Consider the following 26,622-nt stretch of genomic DNA (forward strand, 5'->3'; position numbering starts at 1 on the left):
TGGAACTTCTATGGGAAATTGCACAGCTTCCTGCCATGCTAACCTCTTCACATTTCGATTTGAACAACATTTTTTCAAAACAGAATTGGCTTGACAACTTTATGATCTACTTACGATACATCAATGACATTATTGTTATCTAGAAGGGAAACCAATCGGATCTAGAAATGGCCATCAATACGTTGAACAACGGCAATGAAAGGATTGAATTCACTTACTGCATGAGCAAGGAAGCTATCACATTTCTGGATGTTGAAGTATCTATACACAACCAACTATTGGTTACAAATGTGTTTATAAATCCCACTGATATAAATAATTTACATTTTCAGAGTTGTCATCAAATGTCCTTGAAAAAACATTTACGATACTCCCAAATGTTAAGGGTTAAACCCATTTCTTCGAGCGAGCAACAGTATAAGAACAGTCAAGTGAGATTGGCTACCAGATTTAGACCGAGAGGATACCCGAAGAAAATTATTCAAGATGCTATGGATAGAGCCGAAAAGAAGGACAGATCTCAAATGTTTTAAATGAGTAATCGACAAGACAAGCTGAAAAGGACAGTGTTTGTTGCAAAATATTCGACTAGGAGCCACAAAGTTAAAAAATACATTCTAAGACATTGGTCTATGCTACAGACTGAGGTAGAATTCAAAGGGATCTTCAACCATCAAACTATCTTTGCATACCAAAGATCAAGAAACATAAAAGAATTGTTATCCAAACCTGATGAACCCATCAACACAACACAAAAGGGTACTGCACGGTGTCTTAATTGTGGCAACTGCAATAGTATCATTAGAGGTATCACCAATATACACCCTATAGAAGGAAAACCCATAAAATTGAAAACTACTGTAATGTGCGATTCAAAAAATGCGATCGAACTTATTAAAACGTCCATGTGGGCTAGTTAATGTAGGAAAAACTGAACGAAGTATGAAAATTAGACTAACAGAACATAAAAGTAACATCCGCACAAAAAAACAGCAGTCTGCAGTAGTGGTACATTTCAACAGTCATAACCACAACATAAGTCAACTAAGATTTCTCATTTTAGAAACTGTACCCTTGGAAAAAGGAAGAAACAATCAGAAATTTCTCCTATGAAGAGAAGTATATTGGATAAACCTACTTGATTCAGTGAATCCGAAAGGACTTAATGAAGTGTTGGATTTGAATTGTTTTTTAGAAGCAGGATTGTAATTCATTTTGCAATTTGTCTACTGAATATTTTTAGTTGTTTTTTACCAATAGCATGGTGATTACTTTATTTATGATATTATTTTATCTATTGATTGCTATTTTTACGATTGTTTCTTTATTGTAATATGCTTTCAGTCAGTCAAACAACTTTATTCAGTTTACAGCTGTAAAACCATACCAATTCACATGTATATATAAAAAATATGATAAAATTCATAAAACCATTTGTACAGTTCATTACATGCAGTAATATGCTTTCATTTCTTGAGCGCTTTACTCTGTTTACTTCGTCTAGTACTTTCTTTTTCCTTTATACTCATTGTTACTTCTCCAACATGGCACTCACTCTCGTGGCAACCCCTTTCTAGCTCTACTTTCGCTCTCTATTTTTTGTACACTACTGTCAGGAATCATTCAGTCAGCTCTATATACTACACAGGACATTTCCGCCCCAAGAAGTCATTCAGGGTTGTGGTGAAACCTAGAATGGTGAACTTCTGGGTAGATGTGAATTAGTTAGGGAATTCAAGATGGTCACCGCTATTGCCGTGGTGACATTTCGGCGACGTTCTAGTCTCCCGCTATCTTGAAGAGCGAGAGCGCTGAGAACTGCGCACTTCAAAATAGACTTTACCGTGAGTGGCCGCAATCCAAGGCGCTCACAGGAGTTTCGAGTTAGTGTTTCTGTGTGAATAATTCATAGTCCTGTTCCTAAATATCTTAGTCCAGAGTCGAAGTTGGGTTAGCTGAGAGAACCAAGACTGTGAACAGTTCTCGTCTTTCGACGCGTTAGAGAAGAGAAGTCCGTCGAGAGCAGGTTGCACTTTGACAGTTATTCTAGCAAGAGTCTGAGGAGTTCTTGTGAGAAAGTCTTCTGAATTCTTCCTGAGGAAAAATATTCTCAACTTGCAGTTCCAACCCCGCAGCGAGGACAAGTCTACGGACGGCGGAGGACGGCAAGTCGGCATCCCCTGAAGGACCAAGTAAGACTTTTCCAATTGTCTGGAAGACCTTCTAGTTTTCCTCAGAGCTCCCCTATTGCGCTGCCCCTATCTCTTCCCCCCCCCTTTCACATTCCTGGTTCCCTTTTGCGCGCATCTTCCAAGAGTTCAAGACTGTCTTCATGAACTGCATGACCAACTTCGCATACTTGAGAGCAGACTCCCATTTGGCAGCAACGTTACCATAGAAGAAGGTAGGCAAGGGAATACTGGGTTGAAGATTAAGGAGCATTTCCTCTAATTCAGTTCCTAACGGGGTGTCCTCCTTTTTTCAGTGTTGTTCACTCCTTCATGGTAACCACTCGCAACCACATACAGAGAGGGGCAAGGCTCTAAAGACAACTGGTAGGATAAACTGGATTTGAGTACTATATGTCCTGGAAGTGTAGTTGGAGTTTCTGCATTGTCTTTCTCTCTTTCCTCTGTGCATTAGGAACCCATGAGCTGTCCTGACCACCAATAGAATATAGAAGGTCAAGTGGGTGCCAGTTGTCGTTGGAGTGTCTCTCTTTTCTGTCCACTTCCCCTTTCCCCGTCTCTGGTGCCGTTGCTCGCGAAGCGGCGTCACTGGGGACAGGGCATTGGGAGCCAGCATCAGTTCTCCCTCTGCGAAGAATCTGGGACCTGACAGTTTGAAGTGCCCAAGTGGTTCACTCGCCCAGGCAGAATGGTTGAAGAGTTTAGTCTAAAGTCCCTTGGGGAAATGTTAGCCGGGATACAGAGAGAGATTGGAGCTGTGAGGGAGGAAAATAAAAATTTGAAACAAGAGTTAGTAGTTTCTCGTCAGGAAACCTTGCTGTTGTCCCGGAAGGTCGATGGGTTGGCAATGAGTAATCCCGCAGGGTCTTCCCCAAGTTCTAGTAAGAGTACCACTGAATCTGATACCAGAACGGTAGCACAAGTTATTCATTCTGTTTCTCCCTTAATTCCTTTAGCGGCTCCGGAGCGATTTCATGGGGACCCCCAAAAGGCCCAGTTGTTTCTGACCCAATGTTCGTTACATTTTATGTGTCGTCCTACCCTTTTCCCTGATGCTCAGTCTAGAGTGGCGTTTGTCTTGTCATATCTGGGCGGGGACGCTGCAAATTGGGCAATGCCTCTGGTAACACGAGATGAACCATTCCTGCATGATTTTGATCAATTTAAAACGGAGTTTCTCCGTATATTTGATATCTCAGGCTACTGAGAATGAATTGCTTGAGCTCAGACAGGGGTCAGGAGATTTGATTACCTATTTGGCACAGTTTAACAAACTCATTGTCGAAACTCAATGGCCTGAGGAGAAGAGAGCAGCTCTGTTTTACCGAGGACTTCGGGATGAACTGAAAGATTCCCTAGCCCAGATACCTAACCGGCCAACTGAGCTTTCGGCCTTGGTTGATTTGGTGTTGGAGTTGGATTTTCGTAGTGTGGAAAGAAAAGGGGAAAAGAAGAGAGATTTTCGAGTCAGTATTCCACGCTTTGATAGAATGAAGACAGAAGGATCTAAGAGTGTCAGTGCCCAGTCGGAGGTCGAACCAATGCAGATTGGAGCAGTTCGTGGACCCCTGAGTAAGGAAGAGAAAGAACAGAGATGATTGAAGAGATTGTGTTTGTATTGTGGAATGCCGGGGCATTTTGTTAAAGAATGCACAAAACGACCTAAGATCCAGATGAAGGGAAACGCCATGAACCATCAGTAGAAGGGGTCGCTCTGATGGCGGAAGTTGAGAAGACGATCCCAGAAGGTCATTCGCTTTCGAACACATTACAGACTCTGATGCCTCATCTTATCTTGCAGTTGACCTTAAAGTTTCGAGGTCAAGAAATTCCTGGAGTGGCGGTAATGTTAGACTCAGGGGCCACGGGCAATTTTTGCGACATCAAGTATGCAGAGCGAATGGGCATCCAGTCTATCAAAAAAATTAAGAGTGAACCAGTGAGAGCGGTGGATGGAACCAACTTGTCTTCTGGCCCAATCACTTGTCACACCGAACCTGTGGAACTTTATCAAGTAGATGGTCATCATGAGCAGGAGCAATTTAATGTGATTGACGCGCCGCAGTTTCAGTTGATTTTAGGCTTACCATGGCTTACCTTGCACAATCCAACAATTAATTGGGAAAATCGGACAGTGAAGATGCAATCAGATTTTTGTCATGAACATTGTTATAGTCAGGATCCACCGAAGCTCATTCCGACTCAATCGCAATTACTTTCGCATGGGGGGCAGACGGTCAGTGTGATTACGTCTGTGGAAATTCCAGCGGAATACCAAGAATACAGGGAAGTCTTTAATGAGAGAGAAGCTGAAGTATTACCTCCACATCGCTCCTATGATTGTACTATCGATTTGGAGCCGGGAGCGGTGCTTCCTTGTAGCAGAATTTATGCTCTTACGGAAAAAAGAGAACCAATATTTGAAGGAATATCTGGATCGTTATCTGGCAAATGGATTCATTAGACCCTCCCAATCCCCGGTATCCTCGCCTTTGTTTTTTATTCCTAAGAAGGAAGAGGGAACTTTAAGAACCTGTATTGACTATCGAGCGTTAAACCGAGCCACCATCAAAAATCGATATCCTTTGCCCTTAATTTCGGTCTTGTTGGATCAGATCAAAGATGCTCAGATCTTTACTAAACTGGATTTGCGCGGGGCCTACCATCTGGTGCGGATGAAGGAGGGACACGAATGGAAGACCGCATTCCGAACGAAGTTCGGTTTGTTTGAATATTGCGTGATGCCCTTCGGCCTTTGCAATGCCCCTGCTGTGTTCCAGCATTTTATTAACGATGTCATGGGAGATCTGATTGACAAGATTGCAGTAATCTATCTTGATGACATTTTGATTTTCTCTAAAGATCCTCAAGAACATCCCGAACATGTGAAGACGGTGCTGCATCGTTTACAAACTCATCATCTATTTGTAAAATTGGAAAAATGTACATTCAGTTCCAATCGAGTGGAGTTTTTAGGATTTGTGCTATCTCCACAGGGAGTGATGATGGATCCGGGAAAAGTACGAGCTGTTGAGGATTGGCCGTCGCCCAAGGATGTGAAGAAGATTCAGAGATTTCTGGGTTTTGCTAATTTTTACCGTCGATTCATCTCCGGTTTCTCACAATTGATTGTTCCGATTACTCAACTTCTCAATAAAGGGGTGAAATTCCAGTGAGGCTGAGAACGCTTTCGTTACCCTGAAGAAGAGTTTCACATCCGCTCCACTCTTACGTCATGCTGATCCAGCTGAACCTTTCTTTGTGGAAGCAGACGCTTCGGATCAGGCGATTGGAGGGGTCTTATCACAGAGACATCCAGATACAGGGCAACTGCATCCCGTAGCTTTTCGATCACGAAAACTGAATGCAGCGGAAATCAACTACACGATTGCTGAAAAAGAGCTTTTGGCTGTGAAGGATGCCTTCGAAGACTGGAGACATTATCTTTTGGGAGCTCGACATAAAGTAACCGTGTTCACGGATCACAAGAAATTGTAATTCTTGAAGACGGCAAAGACTTTAACCCCCCGGCAGCTACGTTGGTCTCTCTATTTTTCTGACTTTGATTTTGTTATTACTTATCGACCAGGCAGTAAGAATGGGAAGGCGGACGCATTGTCGCGAATTGATACTGTAGAAACACAGCATTTGGTGGAGGTCCAACCAATTATTCCGGAGACTCAAGTTATCTGCACAGTCACCTTGGATGGATTTCAAGAAGCAGTCAAGAAAAGTCTGTCTGCAGAAGACATCAAGGCTTGGGTAGCTCAAGATCCAGAATGCAAGTGTCACCAACAATTGCCATACTATCGAGAAGCGTTATATCTCCCAACCCTGTCCTTACAAGAAAAGGCCTTGAGGATGTGCCATGATCAACCATTAGCTGGACATAAGGGCATTATGAAAACTCTAGATCTGGTTCAGCGTTATTTTTGGTGGCCTGAGCTGTCTGCCTCTGTCAAGCAGTATGTGTTGTCTTGTGATCTATGTGCCCGAAGTAAAGCTACACAACAGGTTCCACAGGGTATGTTGCAACCCTTACCAACTCCTACCTGTCCGTGGCATACTGTATCCATGGATCTGATTGTTGATCTACCCCTTAGTAAAGGGTTTAACACCATTTTGGTCTTTGTGGATACTTTCTCCAAGATGTGTCATTTTGTCCCCCTGACTGGACTCCCTTCTGCAAAAGAGTTGGCGAGATTATTTGGGGAATACGTAGTGAGGTTACATGGAGTTCCCAAGATAGTGATTTCTGATCGGGGGGCTCAATTTGTTTCCCACTTCTGGAAGGCTTTTCTTAATGGATTAGGGGTTGAGCCTAGGTATTCTACAAGTTATCACCCCGAGACTGACGGTCAAACTGAGCGTCAAAATCAGGAACTTGAACAATATTTAAGACTGTTTCTTATGGATCAGGGAGGGGAGTGGGCTGATCAGTTGTGGATGGCTGAGTTCGCATGTAATAATGCGAAAAGTGCATCTACAGGCTATTCTCCTTTCTATGTCAATTATGGCAGACATCCTAACCCTTTTTGTGTTCAGGAGGAATTGGGGGTGCCTGCAGCGGAGGAGTTGTTGAAAGACATGTCTTCCCTTCACAAATCTGCAGAAGAAAATTTAATTCAGGCTAAAGTAAAGTACAAGCAATATGCAGATAGACACCGTAAACCAGCTCCAGAGTATCAGGCAGGTGATAGGGTGTGGTTGTCCACTAAGCATTTACATCTCAAAGGGAATAGGAAGTTTCAGCCTCGGTTTGTGGGTCCATATTTATATGCAGAGGTTCTGGGTCCAGTCACGGTGAAATTAAAACTTCCTCCAACCATGAAGATTCACCCCGTCTTCCATGTGTCATTGTTGAAGAAGACTTCCCCTCAGGTTAGGATAGAGAAGCCTCCTCCTCCACTTCTTGTTCAGGGACATTCTGAATATGAGGTCAAAGGTATTCTGGACTCCAAGATCCGTTCCAATAAGTTGTTCTATCTGATAGATTGGAAAGGATATGGTCCGGAAGATCGCTCCTGGGAAAAAGCTGAAGATGTTCATGCTTCTCAGTCAGTCAAACGCTTTCATTCTCAGTTCCCGTCCAAGCCAGGACCGCTGTCTCGGTCATTGAGAGGGGGTACTGTCAGGAATCATTCAGTCAGCTCTATATACTACACAGGACATTTCCGCCCCAAGAAGTCATTCAGGGTTGTGGTGAAACCTAGAATGGTGAACTTCTGGGTAGATGTGAATTAGTTAGGGAATTCAAGATGGTCGCCGCTATTGCCGTGGTGACATTTCGGCGACGTTCTAGTCTCCCGCTATCTTGAAGAGCGAGAGTGCTGAGAACTGCGCACTTCAAAATAGACTTTACCGTGAGTGGCCGCAATCCAAGGCGCTCACAGGAGTTTCGAGTTAGTGTTTCTGTGTGAATAATTCATAGTCCTGTTCCTAAATATCTTAGTCCAGAGTCGAAGTTGGGTTAGCTGAGAGAACCAAGACTGTGAACAGTTCTCGTCTTTCGACGCGTTAGAGAAGAGAAGTCCGTCGAGAGCAGGTTGCACTTTGACAGTTATTCTAGCAAGAGTCTGAGGAGTTCTTGTGAGAAAGTCTTCTGAATTCTTCCTGAGGAAAAATATTCTCAACTTGCAGTTCCAACCCCGCAGCGAGGACAAGTCTACGGACGGCGGAGGACGGCAAGTCGGCATCCCCTGAAGGACCAAGTAAGACTTTTCCAATTGTCTGGAAGACCTTCTAGTTTTCCTCAGAGCTCCCCTATTGCGCTGCCCCTATCTCTCCCCCCCCCCCTTTCACCTTCCTGGTTCCCTTTTGTGCGCATCTTCCAAGAGTTCAAGACTGTCTTCATGAACTGCATGACCAACTTCACATACTTGAGAGCAGACTCCCATTTGGCAGCAACGTTACCATAGAAGAAGGTAGGCAAGGGAATACTGGGTTGAAGATTAAGGAGCATTTCCTCTAATTCAGTTCCTAACGGGGTGTCCTCCTTTTTTCAGTGTTGTTCACTCCTTCATGGTAACCACTCGCAACCACATACAGAAAGGGGCAAGGCTCTAAAGACAACTGGTAGGATAAACTGGATTTGAGTACTATATGTCCTGGAAGTGTAGTTGGAGTTTCTGCATTGTCTTTCTCTCTTTCCTCTGTGCATTAGGAACCCATGAGCTGTCCTGACCACCAATAGAATATAGAAGGTCAAGTGGGTGCCAGTTGTCGTTGGAGTGTCTCTCTTTTCTGTCCACTTCCCCTTCCCCGTCTCTGGTGCCGTTGCTCGTAAAGCGGCGTCACTGGGGACAGGGCATTGGGAGCCAGCATCAGTTCTGCCTCTGTGAAGAATCTGGGACCTGACAACTTCCGACACTGACTCCATTTGCAGCCTGGAATCGACGTCTCAATGCAGACAGGTTGAAGCTCACTGGTATGAGAAAAATATTTCTTATTTGATGGAACTGCATGTTTGCACATCTTTTGGTTTTTATTTTCGCGATAATGGTGACATTCATTATTCACTATTTAACCTGCTTGAGAACGATCTAAGGTTTGCTCAGGACTGATTTTTTCCAAAACACGTATGTTCAATTTCGGACTTACTTTACACATGGAAGTTTTTTCACCTAGCACGTTTACATTGTAGACAATTTGATTTGAGATTTCTAGCACACTTGACAGCATGGTTCTGGTAGAGTTGTGCATGCACGTTGTGTGGAAATCACAGTTATTAATGGCACTACCTATATTTTTTTAAGCCACTCGGTCGTTTTAGCTGGAAAGGGTTTGTCAAACTGGTCATATTTCATCTTTTTGGAGGACAATGGTGGTTATTATTGATTATATTTGAGAAGAATTTGATTTTGGAGACCGTTTAGTATTGCCTGTATGTTAGTACTGTGACTCGTGTTTGGCTGTTTACATTTTAGGAACTTTCCCCTGATGAAGGGCTAGTCTCGAAATGCATTGGCCTCAATGAATGGACTGACTGTATGGCTATGGATAATTGTTAAACATCTTGGAATAGAGTGACATCTGAACACTATTTACGAGTATGGAACGTTATATGAATTAAAAGAATATTGGATACATACATGGATTAACTCGTATGATTGGAAAGAAAGATTCATAAACATTGTGGAGTGAACGGTAGGGGCGTTTTTCTATTCTAGGAAAGGAATATTTTCAGGTTATAGATTTGCGCCTATGGATCAGAAGGCGACACCCATCTGCATTCTTGAATGAATTACTTATTTACACATTCATTTAACCTTGCAGAGTGCGATTGTTGTTGTTTTTTCTATCAAAATTGGTCTAGACACTGTAGGGGTACACGGCTCATGCACCTGTTACCTCATCACTGGTATAGTGCACCCAGCTAGAGGGGTGGCTGACCTATGCCAGGACAGTGGGTTGTAGGCATGGCACACAGTGTGCCATGTCGACTTTTCACTTTGTTCTGCACCAAACCACGCAGCCTGTAATGGCAGTGTGTGTGTGTGTGTGTATATATATATATAAAGGTACAGGGCCTCAAAAAGGAGGCACAATAAGTGCTGCAGCCCTTAGAGGACTTCCCTGGCCACAGTGCCCTTGGAACCCATGGTACCTTTTACAAGGGACTAACATGTGGCCAGAGACGTGCCAATTGGGGATACAAATAACAGTTTTGGGAAAGAACACAGGCCCTGTGAACCTGATTGGCAGGGACCCAGGGCACATCAAGTTAAAGTGCATCAGTAGTCTGGTAAAAAGTGGGGGGAGTTACTGCAACAGAAACTCAGCTTCCTACAAGGAGCACATACGAAAACGTTGGCCTTGCTTTTCAGGCAGTTAAATATTTATTGTGTTGATGTTTTTGTTGTGGTGCATGTGGGAGCAGTGTTTGAGAATGTGGGGATGTGCCAGCAGCTGTTTCGCTTCACTTTAATTAATGTATGTGTTATTGTCACTGACATGTGGACATTTTCCTTATGAAAACAGAAAATCTCCACATCACTCAAGTGGGCTTGTCAACTGGTACCTTTTTTCAGAGAGACCAAATTAAACCTAATAACTGAGTTAACTTTATATTTTATTCTTTCCAAATATACCTACTGTGAGTAGCTATAAATATGCCAAAAGAATATTGTGCATATTCAAGCTCTGCCAAAGTTTGAATGGTAAGTATTGAAAATAAAATTATTTTCTAATGTATTCTTTGTTTAAATGTTGATATTTGTTCTAGTGAGTTTATAACCTTAGTTTTGTCGACGCATTCTGGTGTATTTTGCTACTTGCAGTTATACCAATATTAAGGTTTAACTAAAAGTGGAAGAGCAAGTACAGCACTGGATTAATTACTTGTGCATGTCATGAAGTTATTCTTTTATGATGCTCTCTGTTTAATGTAATCACTCTGTGGTAACTGTTTCTAAAACTAATATCCATAACCAATTTGGTTATGTTGGCTGAAGAGATAGAGGGAAAGAAATAAGTCTCTTTTGTACCGCTTTTGGCCGCCATAAGTGTGGCAGGGTATGCTCAGACGTGAGTCCCTTGCTCACTTTGCCACTGGATTCAAGCAAGCCGGGCTGAAGAAGGCTGCAATGCCAGAAATCGGTCCTCGGAAGCTTGTTTCCGGTCCAGGGAAGGCATGGCTTGGCAGTTCGGGCTAGACTGTTCCCATGAGGCACAGGGTCAGACTGATTTGCATATAGCCATGTCTGAACTGGGGTGGCAGAGTGGGCTAAAGAACGGTGATGGATTAAACCCAGATCTTTTGACTGGGTGTGAATGTTTGATTGGTTCAGATGCTCCGTCCATCACCACCCCCTTTTGTATACTTCATCATCAGGCATTGCTCCTCGTGGGGGTGGAGCTGCTGTCCCCCACCGGCCCCGCGAGAGGGCTCTTTGTCAGTGATTACATATTAGTTCTTGGGAGCACTGGTACTGGACCTAGCCTTTTTTTCTGAACTGCTCCCTGTCCCCCATTCTTTAGTGTTACACGCTCTCTGTTTAATTCCAGGTGGGAGGAGCCAGAAGCACTTTCATCACCAATGAGAAAAGCTATGCACATACTGCAAAAATATACAATGCAGGAGAGGTTTAGACTGCTGATATCTGTGCTGGAACTGTACGTTGTGTTAGAAAAACTTGCACTGAATATGTCTTGTGTAAACCATACAATTAACTTTGAAACTTGCTTAAAAGTGTAGACGAGGAGGCCACAAAAAATGTTGATTAAAATAGTAACTTCTTTGCTGAATCTGTGAGCAGTAATCAATGTTACACTTTTCAGGTATAACATCCCTGCTCAGAAGTTGCAGTACTTCAGAACTAAATGAATAACCATCCTGCTTGTGCAGTTATGGTACTGTTTCGAAATGTCTCATCCCCACTGAGAAGTTTGACATTGTCCAATTCCATGAATAGTACACCCCTTTTAGAAAGTGTCAATAAAAGCCCGTTGGAATTAGAGCACCACCGCGAAGGGGTGTTGATAACAGCTCACTAAAAGGATAGCAGTTCTGCTTAGGCATTCAGAAACTGCCCCGTGGACTCAGGGGAGAGCTGTCATTGTTGCATTGAAGATATAGCAGAGGTGCTGTGAAGTGCAGGTACTGCCCCGTCAATGCTTGCCAACCTTTCTGCAAGTGCTCATTGACTCCCACTTAAAATTCAAAAACCTTACTAAGCCGTGTCCATGTTACCCCAATCTAAAACATGACAGCGATGCTAAGACATGAAATGAATGCCCCTCTAATCCTCTAGCCCAGTGATTCCCAAACCGGGGTCCGTGACACATTCCCAGGGGGTCCGCAGGCAGCAGTTTTAAAAGCACTGCAAAGTTCCTTGTATAATCAGCAGTTTTTGGGCAGCAATAAAAGTGTCAAGATAACTCCGGTGATTAATGTACATGCTGTAGAGAAACGGGGTTTTGTCCAGTGGCAGCTTTGACTCATCTAAGGAAGTGCAGATGGTTAATATGCCTGCTGCCAAGAATGTCTACCATGCATTAAAGAAAACAGTATTTCGTTTTGTGCATAACTCAGTGGGTTCCTGCTTTTGCCACAGAGATTATTTTGTTAATGTGCAGTTCACAAGATCCAATCGGAATCTAGCACAGTGAGCTATAAACTGCCATCGAAGAGCTGCATGCAAACTGCATGGTACAAGCTAGTTATTTATTCTTTTTCTCAGTCTTTCATTATTCCGATGCTACTAAAAAGGTTTGTTTGGGTAGAAATAAATCCATATTATTAAAGTCAATGCTAACCCCTATGTTATGAATCCTGAGTTTGTGCTTCTCCAGACCAAGCACTCTTAAAAAACGCCTACCAGTATGGAATACATGTGAATTCTACACCTTGTAGTCCCCTTTGCCTTATGTAACATTTTTTATTCACTGACCTACAGACGTATGATTCATTGTCTCTTTATGTGTGTGATCTAAAATGCACCATTTCCCCAAAATGTCTAGGGGGAGAGCCCCCCAAAGCCCCCTTTGTAGTAGTCAGGCTCACTCGCTGCACTTGGTGTGCACTGTACAGGGACTGGTCTGACAACATTTGCCAGGGCTGCATTGGGTTTCCAGTCCAGCCTTGGCAGGAGGAGAAGCCTCGGGCAGCAAAATAAAACCAAACAATGAAAAGTTAGTCGCGAGATGCAGCACTAACCTTCTCATTAGGATTTTTCAATTTTTGCAAATATTTCTTAATATAAAAATACTAAAATCTTTAGTAATTCAAGTCTAGTTCTTGTTTGATATGCACGCGTGTGTTTATTTTTTTTCAAATTACAGTTTTAATGTTTGACATTAAAATCGTACAAATTCCTTGGGGGGGGCCCGGCTTCCAGTAGTGACTCAATGGGGGTCCTCAGGAGTAAAAAGTTTGGAAACCACTGCTCTAGCCCAGAGGTCTTCAAACTGTGGGGCGCGCCCCCCTGGGGGGGCGTGGAGGGGTTCCCAGGGGGGCGCGAATACCTCTGCAGATACATGTAAATGAAGATGGCCTGGATCTGTGGCGATCTTTAATTGCCGCATTTCCAGGCTGTCTTAATTTACTCCAGAGTACAGTGAGGGCAGGGGTGAGTAAATGTGCTGGCAGGGTCAAGGAGGTTGCCTAAAGAAATCTGGTGTGCGCGAGGCACAGTGCACGCAGCGCGTGTAACTTATTAAGTAATCCCCGAAGGCTCTAAGGCGCAGAGATTTTATCACGGGCGTGTGCAGCAGGGCTGGTTCTAGGATTCTCGGGGGCCCTGGGCAGAAAGGGAATTTGTTAGGCCCCTCTAATTTTCATAGACGTGACACATTCAGGGCTGCCTGCATCTCAATAGATGCCCCTGCTTCTGAAGATGCAGCCCATCCCTATCCTTAAGTGCCTCCTAACAGCTCATAAAGGGCTGGAGGTGTGAGGGATGCTTATCTGCGCAGACTGCCAGGGAGCTAAACAGAGGGACAATAGCCATCGCACTGTGCCTCTGCATGGGTGGGGGTGGAGACCTAATTGCCGGACAAAAATGAGTAATGTGTTTTCCTGCAACTGGTACTACCCCCCACCCTTTACCCCCCTTCAGGTTGGCTTCCCTACACCAAAGCAATGAGCCCAGGGGAGGGGGCTCCCTAAGGTGGCGGCGGCGCACTTGCAAGGTCGCATCTTTAATGCCATGATCTGGCTGTGTCTCATTGGTTCAAGGCCCCAAGTTGGAGGGCTGACTACGGGGCCCTGGGCAGCAGCCCACACTGCCCATGCCTAGCGCCGCCCCTGGTGTGCAGTGGTTCAGTCAAAGGCCTCTGCCCTGTTAACACCGTAATGCATACCATTGTATGCATGGTATTTTCAGTTGAGGACCATATAGAAGTGACCGTCTTGCAAGCTGTTGGGACAGAATGTTGAGCTATGTCAGTCAAGCTATGAATACAGAAATGTGATAGACAGAAACCCCCTCGATACAGGGTTCAGGTACCACTCAAACAGCAAAACAGCTCAAATGGGGATTATCACTGGTGTCATTTGTATACAGAGAGGAGCCACATGCAAGCGGGTGCTGCTGCCTGGGAGTTTCTGTCAGGTGTTCGCAATTCATACACACGAGAAGCGATGTAAGTAAGTGTTTTGTGTTTTCACAGTAAAGGTCTGGCATTTGAAAACGTTAAAGCTATTGGCGTCATAAATTGTATTGTTTGTTATTTACTTTATGGGTCTGTAGTGGAGTGATTGTTTAAGGAACAAAGTGCACGTGATTCTATATTACTAGAATTCGTTGGGGCGTTAAGGAGTTGTGGGGTGTAGAGCTATGAAGACAGGAAGAGGAGGAAAGTGGACAGAGGTTTAGGTGGAAAAAGATGAGGCGTGAGATAGAATAGTAAGATGAACTGAACAAGCTATGGATGGAAAATTCAAATAGAAAATTGCAAGAGGTTATGGAAATCAAAAATGGTGGACGGTCAGTTGGTATGTCAGATGTACACTCTGAGAGCAACAGGGAAATAAATGAGCGAATGTGGGGAAAATGCAGATAGATTTCCATGCAGCATACTCCTGCGCATGTGTGTTTCTCAAATGGCACAACTACAAGAAGTCATCTTTAGCAGTCTACTGGCCTTAATGTTAGTTTCAATGTACCCATGTTGTTAGTTTGCTTCTTAAAGTTGCAGACGTCAAAAGATGTTGTTTTTTTTTCCTTGTGGTTCTGTTTCAGTGGGGACACTTAGCTCATTTTTTACTATGTTCAGTGAATCGAGTGTTTCATGTGTCTGTTATTGTGCACTAAGGAAATTGATAAATGTTCTCAAAAACACATATGGTGGACATATTAGTGACTCATTGTGGACAGCATTAATTGCATGTGGTGGCTAATTAGATCTGAGTATTTGAATTTTTTTCTGAATGGTACCTAGGAGTGCCATTGGTTTACCTACTGAGGCACAAGTATTGTAAATATGGTTTATTTAGCTCTGTGATTGATTTTTTGCGGGGAGGAGGGTGCCTGTCCCTGAACATAGCCATGTCCCTCCCGCTCCCCCAATCAATACATAAAGTTTTGGAGGGGGGCCCGACCTCAAAACATTTTGCTTAAGGGGGGCTCAGAGCAAAAAAGTTTGAAGACCTCTGCTCTAGTCTCTCTGCTGAGAACTATCATATCTATCTCATTCAAAGTAAAACAGATCTGCTCTCGCACTGAAGAATACAAACAAGCATTTACAATGCAATGGTCTCTGCATTATTAAAGGTAGAGCTATTGGTATTGCTCATGACTTTTTTTTTTAAATCATAAATAAATAGCATTGTCATTTACAATGCCAATAGCTTAATCGCTCGCAAATGCATGACCTATTGCATTTACACCCACACAGAGCCACACACAGAAAGCCACCCACACCCACATACAGAGCCACCCACAGTCATTCACATAGAGCCACCTACACAGAGCCACCCTCACAGAGACAGAGCCACCCACACATAGAGCCACCTACAAAACAAGATTCAGGCACACAAACACACTTATATGGCACAACGGAAAGGAAAGGCGTCCCCTGCAGTGGCCTGGTAAGCAATGCCTTGGACTCGGCACTTTTTTATTTACAAATTAAGCACTGAATTACTAATAGGTTGTGGGTGAAGTGGGATCTGAGAGGAATAAAAACAGTAACTGTAGTGCCTTTTTTAATAGAACACTTTGGAGCATTTTCCTGCATATTAAATATCTGATGTTAGTTAAGCTTAGTAGCTATAATGGCGCTCCATGTACTGACCCCTGTAAGCATAGATGGCTGAACTGATTTTGAGGAGATGTGAACCCGTAACTTTCTTCCTGCCTCTTCTATGACATTGTGACCCTGCCTGCCTGTGTCACGAAGTCACGTTGTTCTTGTGTGGTCAGTGTGTCCACGACTGTCTGATGTTGCCTACCTCTGACTGTTGCTGTGAGTCTGCCCTTCCATCTTCCTGTCTTTTCTCTGACTGTGTGACCCTGTCAGAGTCTCACTGAGTCAGATTGTTGTTTTGTCAGCCTGCGTGTCCCATGACTGCCTGATGTTTCCTGCCTCTGACTGTTGCTGTGAGTCTGCCCTTCTATCTTCCTGTCTTTTCTCTGACTGTGTGACCCTGTCAGAGTCTCACTGAGTCAGATTGTTGTTTTGTCAGCCTGCGTGTCCCATGACTGCCTGATGTTTCCTGCCTCTGACTGTTGTAGTGTGTCTGATGTTCAAGCTTTCTGTCTCTTTTATGACTGTACGTGCCTGTCGCTGACGCAGATTGTTGTTTTGTGTCTGCCTTTCTGTCTCCCTCCCCTCCTCTTCTATGACACTGTGATCCTACCTGCCTGTGCCAGAAGTGCAGCGGCAGCATAAAGCGCCTAGTAAACAACAGGTTAGTTATCTTCCCAGATTGCATCTCCATCATTTCACTACACTCCGGGGAAATGCTTTCATCCTGAACGGCAGGATGGCTCAGTGAGTTGAACACGTGCTCCCCGCCCCCCCCTTTCAAATACAAATTTAAAGCAACAAATACAACGTGAATCTAAGCCATATAAGCAGGGCCAGGGGAATTATGATATTGTGAGGCCAGAGAGGTTTGCACAGGATTATAGATTTGCCACAGATTTAATAATCAGCTGCATTATCTTCAGATTTTCACAACAATAGTCTCTAGCTCAAACTGTTCAAAAGTTACTAATAATGCAGAAACCAGTGTTGCTGCACAGTGGAATGCCCTTTGCAAAGTTAACTTTCTGTTGCGTATTCCTATATTTGGGTGTTAATGTGCCTTTTCTTGCTGCATAATTCACTCAACCCTGCTGCATAATTTAGCCCACTGTTTAAACTATTCCTACATGGGTTTTAAGGAAGGGAATGGCTATCTGTTAAAAGAGAATAAAGAGGTTTTATCATAACTGCTACTGGAGTATCCGTTCCAGGCTTTTCCAGAACCCGAATACATGCATGGCTCGTGTGAACATTTCTCGGGGTAATGCATCTCCACTTACCCACCCCCCATCCCCAGAATCCCCAGATTCCAATTAAAAAGCACTCGATGCATGAACGACTCGTGAGAATTATTCTCGGGGTAAGGCGGCAACTTAACTGTACTTCCACCCCCTCCCCCCTCTAACACAAAAATCTACAGATTCAGAATAAAAAGCACACAATTGAATTACTTTTAGGCATTCGACATGTTTGCGCACAGTTCCAGACGATCATTTAGTTCAGTAAGCGCTGTACAGATACAATTACAATGCTGTAAACATTCGATGACACGAGAGGATGAGGTGTCCCCGTCATAGAGTACGTGTCCCTAAGCTCCAATTCTGCTCTCACCGCTCTAGGGGCTCTGTGTACAGCCCATGCACGTCCCGCAGGATCCTCTCACTCACGGATTCTCCGCACTCCATGGACGCCGCGTTAGCTGCGGCGCGAGGCTTGACATGGCCCGACATTGTAAACACCGGGACAAATACCAGAATAACAACCACGCCAGCGCTGAGCAAAACCTTAACCAGCAACGAGTTTTGCGCATGCGCAGAATACCACGTTCTGCCAACCTCTGAAGCTGAATAAAAAGCACACAATTGAATTACTTTTAGGCATTCGACATGTTTGCGCACAGTTCCAGACGATTATTTAGTCCAGTAAGCGCTGTACAGATACAATTACAATGCTGTAAACATTAGATGACACGAGAGGAAGAGGTGTCCCCGTCATAGAGTACGTGTCCCTAAGCTCAAATTCTGCTCTCACCGCTCTCGGGCTCTGTGTACAGCCCATGCAGGTCCCGCAGGATCCTCTCACTCACGGATTCTCCGCACGCCATGGACGCCGCGTTAGCTGCGGCGCGAGGCTTGACACGAGCAGGCGACCTATCTCGTCTTTGACGATCAGCAAAATGGCAGCTGCAAAGCTCGAAACATTTTTGGATTTGGGGGCGTGTTCGTGCTCTTCTAAAAAGGGCGTGGCCAAAAAGTGGAAAGAAGAACACCGAACACACCTCCAAATCCGAAAAGGACGGAGCCTATTTCGAGTGACGGCTCTCTCCTCCAATGGCTGGCCTCCATTTAGGAAGCCAGCCAATGGGAGAGAGCCAAAATTTGAGGCGGGATAAAGAGCCCCTCTAAGAAACATAAGATCTCGCTACTTCCGGTTCTGACGAACCGGATAGTACCTCGACCTAAAAAGAAGTTTTGGTGCTGTGGAATCAGTATATAGTGCCTTTTCTTGCTGCATAATTCACTCAACCCTGCTGCATAATTTAGCCCACTGTTTAAACTATTCCTACATGGGTTTTAAGGAAGGGAATGGCTATCTGTTAAAAGAGAATAAAGAGGTTTTATCATAACTGCTACTGGAGTATCTGTTCCAGGCTTTTCCAGAACCCGAATACATGCATGGCTCGTGTGAACATTTCTCGGGGTAATGCATCTCCACTTGCCCACCCCCCATCCCCAGAATCCCCAGATTCCAATTAAAAAGCACTCGATGCATGAACGACTCGTGAGAATTATTCTCGGGGTAAGGCGGCAACTTAACTGTACTTCCACCCCCTCCCCCCTCTAACACAAAAATCTACAGATTCAGAATAAAAAGCACACAATTGAATTACTTTTAGGCATTCGACATGTTTGCGCACAGTTCCAGACGATCATTTAGTTCAGTAAGCGCTGTACAGATACAATTACAATGCTGTAAACATTCGATGACACGAGAGGATGAGGTGTCCCAGTCATAGAGTACGTGTCCCTAAGCTCCAATTCTGCTCTCACCGCTCTAGGGGCTCTGTGTACAGCCCATGCACGTCCCGCAGGATCCTCTCACTCACGGATTCTCCGCACTCCATGGACGCCGCGTTAGCTGCGGCGCGAGGCTTGACATGGCCCGACATTGTAAACACCGGGACAAATACCAGAATAACAACCACGCCAGCGCTGAGCAAAACCTTAACCAGCAACGAGTTTTGCGCATGCGCAGAATACCACGTTCTGCCAACCTCTGAAGCTGAATAAAAAGCACACAATTGAATTACTTTTAGGCATTCGACATGTTTGCGCACAGTTCCAGACGATTATTTAGTCCAGTAAGCGCTGTACAGATACAATTACAATGCTGTAAACATTAGATGACACGAGAGGAAGAGGTGTCCCCGTCATAGAGTACGTGTCCCTAAGCTCAAATTCTGCTCTCACCGCTCTCGGGCTCTGTGTACAGCCCATGCACGTCCCGCAGGATCCTCTCACTCACGGATTCTCCGCACGCCATGGACGCCGCGTTAGCTGCGGCGCGAGGCTTGACACGAGCAGGCGACCTATCTCGTCTTTGACGATCAGCAAAATGGCAGCTGCAAAGCTCGAAACATTTTTGGATTTGGGGGCGTGTTCGTGCTCTTCTAAAAAGGGCGTGGTCAAAAAGTGGAAAGAAGAACACCGAACACACCTCCAAATCCGAAAAGGACGGAGCCTATTTCGAGTGACGGCTCTCTCCTCCAATGGCTGGCCTCCATTTAGGAAGCCAGCCAATGGGAGAGAGCCAAAATTAGAGGCGGGATAAAGAGCCCCTCTAAGAAACATAAGATCTCGTTACTTCCAGTTCTCACGAACCGGATAGTACCTCGACCTAAAAAGAAGTGTTGGTGCTGTGGAATCAGTATATAGTGGCAATGCAGAGAAGTCACGGCTCTGTGCCCATTCAATATGTGCCAGTCTTGGAGGAGGATAAAATGGACTTCAGACCCTACTTTTAATATGTCCTTAGGCCTCGCAGCTGGGACAGCCAACAAATTAAAATACCTTTCCGTAACACAACCATAGGTTGACACACATCTTCATGCTCACAATCCCACTAAAGTTTTCCATTGTAAAAAAGAAAAGCCAGCAATACAACCTTTAGCAATCCATGTTAATAACCCATATACTGTCAAAATCAAGCCCCTGCATTTTAAAGCAATATGAAATGGTGCCTAAATAGAAAAGAGCATGGTGACCAGAGCTACGTTTTAATTTATATGTTCAACTTAGAATTATCATCTGAACCTTCATCATCCTCCGAGTGGCACAAAGACGAGGACCAAGGGTTTATGAGAAGTTTAACTTTGGAAGGTAAGGCGCTGCAATTACATCTTTGTTTCCTCTAACAACAAAGGTCAACTTTGAAATCACTACAATGACTACAAAATAAAAAAGTAATGCTTTCAATTATAGTTAACGACCTTGATATGACATGATTGATATATGTAAATATAACTAAACTTTCAAATGAAAATCTTACGACCCCAAGGGAGCACGAGGAGAAAACCCGTAACCAGTAGCGCCTCTCCAAAGTAGAGCTATATGCAGATTAGTTGGAAATCTGTAGTAAGATCAAAGGAAGCAACTTGCCGAGTTCAACACCACGAACGCTTAGCCCTCATCCTTGAAAAGGGGACACAAAAAAGGGGCGCAGCATGGGATGTGCATTTTTCTTTACAAACAGCAGAAGCAAGACTGCGGTTTGTTCCGCGGAATGATGGTTTACCGGAGACCAGTTAAGTAGGCTTGCAACACTACTTACCTCGCCTGAGTCCGGCCCGTACATTTCTTTTTTAGATGCCATTGCTACACAAAGCTCCTTCCTAAGTGACCGGAAAGACCGAAACGGCTCTTCCTTAATATTCGGGATTGTTAATTAGCACTGGGGCATTGACAGTAAACTACCTCCGTATACAAGCTCAGGAATTCAAAGAGCATGCGCGAAAGCTAAAAGCGTGAGACACGGAAACTGACAATCTGCACAGGCGTGTTGGGAGACTTAAACATCTGTCAACGTTTATTGAGACACTGCCTCCCTGCGCAGGCTCAGTCAGCGATCAGAGCACTTCATTTGTGTTCCCTCAGTAACGGGCTCGGTGCAGAAACACATCGTTTTGGTGTAGTTCGGACAGAACAACAAAGAAAATGTGCCCAAGCAAATCAGTGATGGAAGGGCTAAGGACGGTGTGGATAAAGAGAACTCTCCAACGAATGGTACACAAGTTAACTTCAGCAATATTACATGGCTGAAGCGTCTCAAAGCAGCCCTGAAAGGTGACAGACTGTCTGAAATAAATGAAAGTTGGTCCTGGGGCAAAGAAAAATAAATATGCAACTACAGTGCTCCAAAACTAATTTAAAATATCGCCTCCTATGAGCCATGCCGTCTGAACCATGGAGAGAAAGATCAATAGGCGCTGTGTCTTAATTTCGACAGAAGCGGCGTTGTATCATTAGTATTGTATTGTAATTATATAGCGCTTACCACCCAGACAAGGCGTCGAAGCGCTTTTCCGGCGAAGCACGCTACTCCGTTAGCCTTCTCTGCCACACTGCTGGCTCTGTGATCTAGGAGGACAGATAATTTGCTCACTCCTAGTAAACAAGAGCAAATGCCTTACTCCTGGGAGGACACACATGACAAATAATCAGCTACTCCATAATTGTAAAAATGAGGCAGCAAAATGGTCTTCTTTATGCCTTCTAAATTATTATGAAATATGTTATTAAAAGTCCTATGTATAACCGTGTCTCAACACCGTCACCACCTGGTGAATTTGTATACAGGTCTATCACTTCCTTTTCATTTTGTGGTAATCCATATTTGGACACAAACCAGAAGATATTTTTGAAAAGGGTAGCAGCAGATGTCTGTTTATCTGTAGATTCTGTAATTTCACTAAAAACGTGTCCTTCATTACCTCAACCTCACTTGTATTGGTACAAAGCTTCCCGTAAGGGAACGACGCTCCTGCTGTAAGTAGATGGCCTCCATACCCACTTCTTGCTCCAAGTAATGATCCATTTTCAGGCCTTCTCTTTCAAGTGAAATTCTAATGTCTTTTCGAATAATATTGCTGTGAAGGCATCACGCAATAACAACAATCCACACCTTAATAGACTTACCAAAAAGGTCACTTTATTAAGACAGGCAAACAGATAATCCTTTTCTTAAAGCAAAAACTTGTTACGAGAGAAAGAAACACATTAACAAATTTTCAAACGTTTTTTCATCATAAATATATTCAAAACATTCCCAACAATACTTATCAATAACACCCACATACTGTACAATCCCAACATTTTCTTTCTCTCCTCTTTATATTTTCATAACCTTCTTTCCGTCTACCCTCCCCCACCCCAGAGGGAAAGAATAAGCCCGCTCTAGACTATCCAGACCCCCCAACAAGCGCCTAAAACCTAGAAAGACAGCGAAAGGATAAAACTGTTACCTGTCCTAACGTGTCGTGATTTTTTTTATTTTTGATAAAAAACAAAATAAATAAAGTAACTCCAAAAGGGTGGGTGGGTGGGACAAACAAAAACGCTGGTCCGACGAATCTCATCAGAGTGAGGCGTTCCTGCCCAAGTACCTCCCCAAATAACCTCCCCTAATCCCGCCCCCTTTCCCAACCATGACCTATCGCGCTAGGTGGACTGTTCCACCGCGCGAATCATCCCAGGGGGACACCGGCTCGTGCCAAGGTCCCCCTGGGTCCCATCGCGCAATAACAACAATAAACACCTTAATAGACTTAGCAAAAAAGATCACTTTATTAAGACAGGCAAACAGATAATCCTTTTCTTAAAGCAAAAACTTGTTACGAGAGAAAGAAACACATTGACACATTTTCAAACAGTTTTTCATCATAAATATATTAAAAACATTCCCAACAATAATTATCAATAACACCCACATACTGTACAATCCCAACATTTTCTTTCTCTCCTCTTTATATTTTCTAACCATCTTTCCATCTACCCTCCTCCCACCCCAGAGGGAAAGGATAAGCCCGCTCTAGACTATCCAGACTCCCCAACAAGCGCCACCCAGGAAAACCAAAGAGTTTTCCTGGCCCCACCCAATCACCTGCGTAGAAATAATTCTATATATTATTGCTATCACACCAAAGGTTTCGCCCCAAAAATCCGCCAGCAAATCTCTCAATTCCATCAAATAGTATGCTTGACATATCTGGGACAGATGCAGCCCATCCTCCCGAAAGAGATGCTCCTTAACACCTGTGATGTTTTCATGAGACAATACTTTGATACCCATAGCAGGACAACACATTTTCATCGCCCTATTTCGTTTTCTGCGAGCTTTTTCCATAGCAACAGGACTGCAAGCCCCCCTCCAGTGATGACGATAAATAAATTCTGTCCAAACCAACGATCTACTCACCCAGTTGTCCTTTGTGACCTCTAAATCCAGTTTCATTTGTTTTAGAAGCGTTAAACCAGATAACTGTACCGGATCATTTTCACCTAAATGAATGATCACTAAATCTGGAAAACCTCTCTCCCGTGACAACTTTGAAAGCAAAGGAAATAAATCCCCTCATTTCATCCCACCAACTCCCTTCCAAAAAACTTCATGGCCCTTGCTGTGAAGGCCTAGAGCTCTGCCGCAAATCTGCCGCTCTGCAAATGTAGCTGACCATTTTACAAACGAGTGTCCTATAATCCAGGTCTGCATTTTCCTTGGTAGAGAATTAACTCGACCTAAGGTGGGAAAAAAAAACAAAATTAGATGGCATACTTACAAAAATACCCTATTGAATCATTTCGGGACATAACGAGAACAACAATCTGATTTACATCTACCAATTCTTTTGATATCCTCCCAACCCCAACCCAACCTGACGCTTCAGTAGCAGCCCCAATTCTGAAAGAGTGGGTCCCAAACAATAATGGGTTTTTGCCAACCAGAATCAAAGCTTTCCTTAACACAGCTAACAGCTGAACAAAGGTAATTCTGTCCCCATGTCAGCAAGCGATCTGTGGGCCCTAAAACCTGGCCAGATAGCTTTTAAAAAAGCCATAAAAAATGTGTGAGAATGTCTTCTTGTCTCACTGACAAAGCACTTGTTCTGAAACTTAGCCACGCCTGGGCCATGATAAATTCCTACAGACACCCAGCCCCAGTCTGTTATTTGGCCAGCACATACCCATTATACTTGAAACGCGGCTTCATTGCCATCAGACTGGGCGACTGGCGTTTCTTGCAGGACTTACCATCATGGCGACGTACATCGGAAGATCTCTCCTGCAGAGGGTGTGGGAAAACAGCGGAAACCATGATGCATGTAAATTGCCTCTGCCCAGCCCTTAATACAGAACGCAGGTCAGGACTAAAATTAGAATGGAACAGGCTGGGGGTTCGGACCTGCAGGCAAGCCATAATGGCAGCTTTAAACCCGGAAAACATAGTGCTAAACATAAAATTTACAAAATTTGTTCAGCGAGCATATTACACCTTTAACTTAAGGAGACCATGTTAAAGTGCTTAAATCTCTTTTCTCTCTCACCGAAATGAGTAACAACTGGCATTACTCTCAGTAATGTTAGACATAATCTGGCGATACCCAATGCAAGCTGGTGCCTTGTTTCAATTTTTGTGATTTTAAAATATATTATGAGACAAAATCCCTGTTTTTTTAAAGATTGCCAATGGATTGTGTTTTTATATCTATATTGTGTTGTTATTTCCTAGAAGTTTTTATCTTAATATTTGGTCAGGTTGTGAATTTGTAAATTCTATTAAAGATATGTTTTATATCTAAATAAAGATTATTATTACTGTCCCCATTACAATGGCAAAATATCACCCGTATCAAAAATCAGGAGAATTCAAGATTGACTCCCATTCGCCCAGAGGACAACAACCCCGCACACCACTTCCACTCAAATGAATCCATGCACCCTTGCCCAATTGATCAGTTTTTGATTTTTTCAACAAAATCCTCAAAGACCCCTGTTGGAAATGAATGTCACTAGTCTGTATGCCCAATTGACCCCTCAAACCCAGCAATTCGGACACTCTGAATGCCCCCAAAAAACAACCATATCATACAAAGCCTAAAACGTGTAACCTCCCACCCATTATAACAACAACTTGGCAAATGTACCAACAACTGCTGCAAAAGAGTAAAAGTTATTGGTTCGCGCAAGGCAAGGAATGAGCCCTCTCCCTACTGAAACCTTTTAACATACGACGTAACAAAACGCCCCCCCATGTCTAGCCCCCACAACAATTGACCATAGAAGGAAATTCCAGAAAGTTTACCAGCAATGGTTGTATGAGATAAACCCTTGTCCATCAAAAACAAAACAAACTGTAACATGAAATCTTCGTTATCAACCGATAACCCTGAAAAATTCTGAGATGTAGCATAACTTAAAAAGTCCGACCAAGCCTGGAGATAACTGCGTCTGGTGGAAGGAGCAATAGATTTTTCGACTAGCTCGATGATCCTCAATACCCCAGTACCCAGATGTCTTGAGGAATCACAGTTTTGCAGCTGTCCGCCCCTGGTGCCAAAGTGCGAAATTTCTGCCAATTAAAGCGAGATAAAGCTTCTGCGATTGCATTATTAACACCTGGAATGTGTCTCGCTCTAAAAACAATATTTAGTCTGAGACTCTGTAACATGAAAGATCTCAAAAGGTGCAAAACACGTAAATCTTTCGCTCTTTGTTCATTGACAAGATCCACCACTGACATATTATCGATATGAAATAGAACACACCTGTCTCTGAACTCCTCACCCCAAACCAGTAAGGTTACGATGAGAGGAAAAAATTCGAGAAAAGCAATACTGCGTCCTTGTTGAAGCCACTGCTGAGGCCACCTCTCCGCACACCAACGACCTTCCCAAAAAAGGCCAAAACCGTGAGCCCCAGACGCATCTGAAAATATTTGGATCTGCCATATTGTATTATCTTCGACAAAAAAGAGAGAAACACCATTAAAATCATCCAAAAATTTTAGCCAACTCAAAAGGTCATCCTTGACGGATTTAGAAAGTCTTATTCTATGGTGAGGAAGGTAAGCTCCTGACATTGCCATACCCAGTCTCCAGCCAAAAGGTTCTGCCAGCCCTGACCACCCTACAGGCGAAATTCAAGTAACCCAGCAACCATTGAACCTGTCTGAGTTCAATTTTCTCTCTGTCCAGAACTTTCAACAAAAAAGACCTGATTTCACCCACCTTAGCAGCTGGTAAACGAGCCATCATATCTTCAGTGTTAATCTCAAGGCCCAAAAAGGTAAGCTTGGTAGAGGGGCCTTCTGTTTTTTCAGGAGCTAATGGCACACCAAAATCTTTCGCCATATCCTGGAAAATGTCTAAAACTCTGCGACATTGATCCAACTTAGCCTGTCCTATGAACATAAAGTCGTCGAGATAATGACAAACATAAGTGTGCCCACTTTTCTGCACCAAACACCATTGTAAGAAAGTGCTAAAGGATTCAAACAAAGCACAGGATACTGAACATCCCATAGGTAGCACCCTATCCACATAGAATGCACCATTAAAGAACATGCCTAAGAGCTCAAAATCTGATGGGTGAATAGGCAACAAACGAAAGGCAGACTGAACGTCACATTTCGCGAGCTCAGCACCAGTTCCAGCCAAACACACCAATTGTAAAGCGTCGTCCACAGA

General features: G+C 43.7%; 1 protein-coding gene across 1 annotated transcript in view; it reads right to left on the bottom strand.

Annotated features, from left to right (window-relative positions):
* The window catches only part of LOC144825010 (uncharacterized), a 351,957-nt gene extending 331,066 nt beyond the window's left edge, over positions 1–20,891 (bottom strand). Inside the window, exon 1 of the mRNA XM_078683922.1 lies at positions 20,712–20,891. Coding sequence (XP_078540048.1) covers positions 20,712–20,753 — 42 coding nt within the window. The 5' untranslated portion in view covers positions 20,754–20,891. The remainder of the gene's footprint in view (positions 1–20,711) is intronic.
* Between the last annotated feature and the right edge of the window lie 5,731 nt (positions 20,892–26,622).

Source organism: Lissotriton helveticus, chromosome 3_1 (assembly GCF_964261635.1).
Source record: "Lissotriton helveticus chromosome 3_1, aLisHel1.1, whole genome shotgun sequence".
NCBI lineage: Eukaryota > Metazoa > Chordata > Amphibia > Caudata > Salamandridae > Lissotriton > Lissotriton helveticus.